Source organism: Berghia stephanieae, chromosome 7 (assembly GCF_034508935.2).
Source record: "Berghia stephanieae isolate SIO BIC M18660-M18661 chromosome 7, UCSD_Bste_1.3, whole genome shotgun sequence".
Taxonomy (NCBI): domain Eukaryota; kingdom Metazoa; phylum Mollusca; class Gastropoda; order Nudibranchia; family Aeolidiidae; genus Berghia; species Berghia stephanieae.
This window is the reverse complement of record NC_088366.1, coordinates 48,048,109-48,055,654: the sequence shown is the minus strand read 5'-3', so window position 1 is coordinate 48,055,654 and position 7,546 is coordinate 48,048,109. Positions and strand designations below refer to the sequence as shown.

At 40.1% G+C, this 7,546-nt stretch overlaps 1 protein-coding gene across 1 annotated transcript; it reads left to right on the top strand.

Moving 5' to 3' along the window:
• Positions 1–1,034: 1,034 nt before the first annotated feature.
• On the top strand, positions 1,035–3,786 carry LOC144976248 (uncharacterized). The gene is made up of 2 exons (XM_078920434.1): positions 1,035–1,241; positions 1,956–3,786. The coding sequence occupies exon 2, from the start codon at positions 1,978–1,980 to the stop codon at positions 3,616–3,618; it is 1,641 nt and encodes a 546-aa protein (XP_078776560.1). The 5' UTR covers positions 1,035–1,241; positions 1,956–1,977; the 3' UTR covers positions 3,619–3,786.
• The last annotated feature ends 3,760 nt before the right edge of the window (positions 3,787–7,546 follow it).

Here is a 7,546-nt window from a genome sequence, read left to right as displayed (position 1 = left end):
ATGCGTGATTGGCCAATTGGGTCTGTTAGATTAGATCAGGCGGAAAGTACTTCGCGATAGACTAGCGTCCTGTCCAAAGGTAGCTAGCAATTGCTATTGTCCGGTTCAGCTAGATAAACTCCTGCTGGGTGGACATGGGTGTGGGTGGTGGTGGGGGGGGGGTCGTAAAAATATCTCGACTTCAGCCGGGATCGATCTTGGTCCCTTTGGGTTCTGAAGAGAGTGCTCTACCAATTGAGCTATCGGGACCCACCGCAGAACCTGGAGCACTAATCACAATTTTGACACATGTGTGGCAATTGAGAGAATGACGTCACTTGTACGTCACCCAGCTTTTTTTGTTTGTTTGTTTTTAGACAGCCATTTTAATGATTCGTTCTCACTAGATAGGGAAAAAAGGGTGCTGCCAAAAACTGGTTCCTATTTCACTGGAAGTGTAAAACCCCTCTTCCGGTATTAGGCTGTGAGTTTACAAAAGCTACGGCATCAGGCTATGAGTGTTTACGAAAGCTACGGTATCAGACTATGAGTGTTGACGAAAGCTACGGCATCAGGCTATGAGTGTTTACGAAAGCTACGGCATCATGCTATGAGTGTTGACGAAAGCTACGTATCAGGCTATGAGTGTTTACGAAAGCTACGGCATCATGCTATGAGTGTTGACGAAAGCTACGGTATCAGACTATGAGTGTTGACGAAAGCTACGGTATCAGACTATGAGTGTTGACGAAAGCTACGGTATCAGGCTATGAGTGTTGACGAAAGCTACGGTATCAGACTATGAGTGTTGACGAAAGCTACGGCATCAGGCTATGAGTGTTTACGAAAGCTACGGCATCAGGCTATGAGTGTTTACGAAAGCTACGGCATCAGGCTATGAGTGTTTACGAAAGCTACGCTATAAGGTTATGAGTGTTTACGAAGGTTACAGACTGATAGAGACGGATGTTCGGCATATCTCAAATAATGGCTATGGGCAAGTTACATAAGATTGTACTAACTGTCATTGATAAGATCAAAGGTTGATAATTATTATCATCAATATTATCAAACAATTCATATGGTTGTAGAGTAAACATCTAATGACACATTATAAACATTGTTTGTATATTTGCTTTCAAAAATGTTTTTAGACTACCATTTTGGTGATTAGTTCTCACAGTTATTATAATTCAGATAAAAAACGTTTAAGGATACACAGTTTTGTGTGTTTTGTATGTAATATCCATCTGGCGGATGTTGTGAGTATTATTATCAATATCACCACCATCATCATCAATATTATTATTATTATCATCATCGTCATCATCACAATCATCATCATCAATATTATTATTATTATAATCATCAACATCATCACCACCATCATCATCAATATTATTATTATTATTATCATCGTCATCATCACCATATCATCATCATCATCATCATCATCATCATCATCATTATTATTATTATTATTATTATTATTATTATTATTATTATTATTATTATTATTATTATTATTATTATTATGACTATTATTATCATCATCATCATCATCATCGTCATCATCATCATCATCATCATCATCATCATCATCATCATCATCATCATCATCATCATCATCATCCTTATTTTTTAATTCATCACTTTTGTCAATATCATATCCGCGTATTTGTGATTACTATGTTAGGTCCAATTTTATTTAGGGCAATACAACATGTTTGTTTGATTGTTACTAATTAGGATAAGCATCACAGCGATCTGCTTATAAAACACACGTTTTGACTTAAGTTTTGCACGAGCTTGAATAGTGAGCACCAACAATAATAATAATAATTATGATGATGATGATGATGATGATGATGATGATGATGATGATGATGATGATGATGAATGTGGTGGTGGTGGTGGTGGTGGTGGTTACGTGACAAAATGTATTAAATTCATTATTCCGTTACGTCTTTCCACAGAAAATCATGTGAAAAAAGCTGAATGACATTCAAACATTCCAAGATGATTCCAAGACTATTTCTGTCCGCATGCTGTCTTCTCTGTGCCTTCATTTTCAACCAAAACTTGTGCCAAGCAGACGTGGATTCCGGCTGTCCTTCTTGGGGCTGTCTTTCCTGGGGCAGCTTTTCATTGAGTGCTGGGATACCGTCTTCCAATAGCAAACTGCAATGGAGAGTGAACCTGGAAACGGCGTCGTCTTCCAAGGATGATAGTCGAGTTCCTAGGGGATGCGTCAGTGATCAGCAGGCAGTCGTGTGTACCACCGGAAGTGGCTACGTCAGCGTGGACCCGACCAATGGGAAAAAGTTATGGAATTATACAACGATGGCCGCTCCTTACTTACCGATCATGGATATATACGGTGACGTCATCGGTATGGATGTCAAGGCCATGTATTACGTAGGAACTGACGGGAAACCGAAACATCCAATCAAAGTTGGAATTCTTCAACCACGTTACAGTCTCATGGTTTCTAATAATAGTATCATGTTCCTCACCGGCTCGTCCAATCAAACGGCTCAGATTGTAACCTACGACACGGACGGGATTGTAGATGGCGCTATTCAGTTGAGGGATTCTTTAGAGAATAACGTCAATGGGACGTTTATACCGATAAGTCAGCCAATCATTGCCGGGTTTCGTGCTTACGTCATGACCTATTTCCTACCGGACGACGCCGACACGAAAGACGGTCAACGCGTTGAAGGGAAAATCCGCCTGTACGCCATTGACGTTTTGCACCAACTTATGCCTCGGATTGTCGTAGCTTGGCACTTTGACTTCAACTCACTAAAAATATCAACTACCCATAATTCTTTTACCTCAAAGCGCAGCTCCGACGACCCTTGGCAAAACGGGTTGGACCCAATCGTTACATATTTTAATGGGAATGTTTACGTCAACATTCCTGGAAATTGGGATCAACGTCTGAGGCATCATCATCAAGGCGATCACGTCCAGCCTTACGAGGGTTTATTGTGGGCAATACGAGACGACGGGGTCCTGGGACATCTTCTGTTCAGAACCTCCAGTCTTTTCGGACCCATGGCTGTTTATGATACGTATGATAATCCGTTATTCAAGCTTAAAAATAAATTATATCAACAACAACAAGAAGACAATCAGGACCATTTACTGTGGATAATGTGTCGATCTCCGCCTATAATTCAAGGATATAACACGCGAAACGGCACGATTAAAAGGATCGAGGGTTTTGACATTATATTTGAAAAACTTGGAGGTTGGATAACCTCAAGTCTGAGCATCACACGTTCCGCCACGTCTCCGAACAACGACCAGCTGGTCTTCGGAACGTCGGATTCTTCAGGACAGGCAATTATTTCAGTCGTGGAGATCGATGGAGACAAAGCTAAGCTCGCGCTTTCTCGAATTGTCAGTCAAGAAAATGGACAAGGGATGATGAAGAAGAAGAATGATATGCAAGCAATTGTGGAAGGACAGATTGTAAATTTTGCATTTTATCCACCAGAAAGTGATAGTCAAAAGGGTGGGGAGAGGGAGGTGAGACGGGATCGAGATACGTGGACGCTTGGATTGTCTGCGGTGGTCACGGAGACTAACGTTACTCATACCTCTAGGTTTGCCGTGGGCTTGTTTTGAAAGATGCATTAAAAAAAAATTGAGCTGTTATAGAGCAAAATATCCATTAAGCGTGCTCAAAGCGCTTTACATGGTGGTCCTTGTCCAACAGCAACATTAATTTAATATTTAGGACAAAACATGACGCCTGTAGGGCGATATTACAAATTTTTATCGGACAGTGACGACGCTTTTTCACGGTCAGGTACTCATTTTATACCCGAGTACGGTGAGAAAATGTGAGTAAAGAGAGCCTTTTCCATGAACTCAACTATGCACCGAGCGAGGCTCTAACCCAGGACCTTCCGATTCGAAAGCGAGTGCCATACCACAAGACCCCACATAGCCTCGCATCGAGTGTGATGCAAACAAATTTTGCTGCCTGAAACTTGAAAGAAAAAAATACAATAATCACATGGAAGGGAAACATTAATTGGATTCAATAGTCTGATGTGACGTCCGCCCAACAACCAGCAGCTTCGTTCTAAACAAAGAAAATCGGTTCTTTTTATTCTTCATCCTGGCTAGAACTTTTTCACATGTCATGTGATCAGAATGTATAAAAGTCAAAACATGATCAGATTTATGTTTTTCTCCTCTGGAAACACTCTTATGCTCGTCGGAGAAATATTTCATAAGGGCGTCCGCCATTGTTCCGATAGTTGAGAACCAGTTATAAGTTACGATGCATCATTACGAGGGAAGTGACGTCACGACTGTTGAATCCAATTGGATTAACGAAGACAGAAAATATGGACGTTTCGGGTTTTCGGGTTTATGGGACAGCGTGGCTCAGCGGTATGGTCTCTGCTTCGTACCCGAAAGGTACTGAGTTCGACTACCCGTCGCGTTGCGTGCGTGACCTTGAGCAAGTCACCTAGTCTTAGCTCACTTAGCGGCGCTGCGCTGCACTGCGGCTACACCTGGGTTATTCCAACCTGACCTTGAATTAGGTCCTAAAGAAAAATTTCCCCGTGGGGAAGAATAAAGAGAATTTATTTATTTATCATCATTTTCTCCTTTGTCAACAAAACATCAAAGCCGAATGCGAGATGAGAGAATGGCGTTGTTAAGCTTCAATGTGATTAACGAAGACTGATAATAAAAACGTTTCGGGTTTACCCTTTGACAACAAAACGCGATGTATGAAAAACTGAAGACGACTGTGAGATGTGAGAATGATTTTAAGCAACGAGCTATTCTCAAAACACCACATTCGTTTTTAGCGTTTCATTCATCGTGTTTTGTTGACAAAGGGTAAACCCGAAACGTCAACATTACCTGTCTTAGTTAATCACATTCAAGCTTTCATTCCATTTGATTATTGCTATTTACGATATCGAGTATTTTTGACATTTCAGTTACAAATTTTGTCAAATCAAAAACAAATATTTGAATGTGCGGCTATGTGGGCATGTGGTATGGCACTCGCTATCGGATCGGAAGGTCCTGGGTTCGAGCCTCGCTCGCTCGGCGCATAGTTGAGTCCTCGGAAAAGGATCTTTACTCACATACTCTCACCGTACTCAGATGTAAATTGAGAACCAGGCCTATAACAGCGTTGTCTTTGTCCGAAAAAAAATGTAATATCGCCTAACAGACGTCATGTCACGTCGTACATGTTACGTGTTCCTGTTTGCCAGGGACACCTTGTAAAGCGCTGTGAGCACTTTTAGTGGATATTGCCCTATACCAAAGCTCAAGTTTTTATTATTATTATTTTTTAATGTACCTAGTTACAAGTGAGTCATTGTTGTCGTTATCCAGGCATCATCTTAAAAACTTGTTTACATTGGTCGAACTGAGAACTCAAGTAAAATTTTATGTTGTTTAAAATCGATGACCATCGTTTTTTAATCTTTTCAATCTTCTCCTTACCAGTCATTTTCAGAATTTTCCCTGAAACTTCACACCCACCCACAACACACAAATAGATTTTTTTCTACTCAAACAGAATAGGAACAAGTCTACATTCTATACATAATATTTTTGTCCAGTGTTTAATTTTTATCGCTAGAAGAAAATATTTTCGTTATAATTTGTGATGTACAAAGGATATCAGAATGATAAAACTGTAGGTTGCATCGTAACGAATGTGACAATTTTCCTATGGATGGTAAGGAGAGGGTTAATGTATTGATGGGTGTAAACCGACGGGTACATATAGATAGTATGCAGATGACGTCACTCAGGTCTTTGTTATTGTTTTTGCCATCCGCGTTTGTGAGTTGTTCTCACTAAACTGTATTAACCAGACTCTAAAAGTTCATGGTTACACAGAGTTTGTGTGTTGGTCCGTTATACTTCCGGATGGCAATGTTGTGAACTCCTTGGCCAAGCGCATTCTATCTATAAGCAGGTCTGACATCCGAACCCATTACTGGGCGTAGTTGAACATTATTGTAATGGACAATATTTTGCGTCTTTTTTTTTTTTTTTTAGACTTCCATCCCAACAATGAACCGATGAGAAATTGGGTTATCAGACATGAAAATGACGTGCGGCTATGTGGTCTAGTGGTATGACACTCGCTTTCGGATCGGAAGGTCCTGGGTTCGAGCCTCGCTCGGCGCATAGTTGAATCCTTGGAAAAGGATCTGTGTGTAGTTGCCTAACAGGCAAGACGTGTTTTTGTTGTTGTGACATTTCTCTTCAATTTTTACCGATTTCAAGGATTTACACGTCTTATTTCAATTCAATTTTTATTCAAGGATTTTTGTACAACACGTAAGATACCATTGTGATATTGCTTTAATTATATTTTATACGGTTTTGACATCATTTTTATCGAAATTGTTTCGGACTATTTTACAATGTTTCACCAAGACCCCGCCATTTTTACTCGTTCTCACCACCAATTTTTACTGTCGGCTGTCGTTGGACTTTTATTCACCCTGCGCTTTTATTGTTTACAAATTGAAAACACACACTCCTACCTCAAGCGTGAACACCATTACAATCAACAAAAGATTGTCTGTAAACGTGGTGGTCGACGTAAACAACATGTAATTGAAACAACAGTCCCGCGACGTCCAGTGAACTGTCATCGTTCAACTCGACCACCACAGACGTTAACAAAAATATTGACAAATGACACAAGACCAAGTCATGGAAATCATAACATTTGTATTGGCCATATTAACGCACAGTCATCGAGAAACAAGACATTCGATATAATCGATGTCATAGATCAACACGATATCGATATTCTATATATAACTGAATCATGGTTGCGTCAGTTCGGTGATGAACCTATAATGAAAGAAATGACACCTCCCGGCTACAAGATGGAATCGTTCCCAAGAAATGGACGATCAGGAGGGGGGATCGCCATCATATACAAACACGCTCTTTCGTCTAAAATACAAAACAGGCCAATTTCGTTCAAAAGTTTCGAGTGTGTCCAAACCACATTGACCTACCCTCAAATTTCATTTTTAATCACTTGTATTTACAGACCACCCCCAAGCAAAAAGAACAAACTGAGACAGAATGATTTTGCTGACGAATTTTCAGATTTTGTATCAAAAGACACATCAAATAAGCGAAAAATTTATATCGGCGATTTTAATATTCAGTTTGATGTTGATCAGAATAGTCTCGTTAAAATTATAAAAAATATGCTGAATGAACATGGCCTCACTCAGTTAGTGACCTCTCCAACTCAAAGATTGGGGCACATCTTGGACTGGTTCATCATTGACACACCCTCGCTTGTTGAATCAATTAAAAATATCAAAAAAGAAATTTCAGACCACAATCTGATTCTGGCAACTCTCAAATGCATCAAAGAGAAAGCAAAGAAAGTCAAGATAGTGTCTAGGGATACCAAAAAAATAGACATTAGTTCCTTCAAAAACAATCTGTCAGAGGAACTAGGAAGAATGGATATACCATCAGCACAGAAAACGGACGAGGTACTGCGCAACGTCATCGACAGGCATGCGCC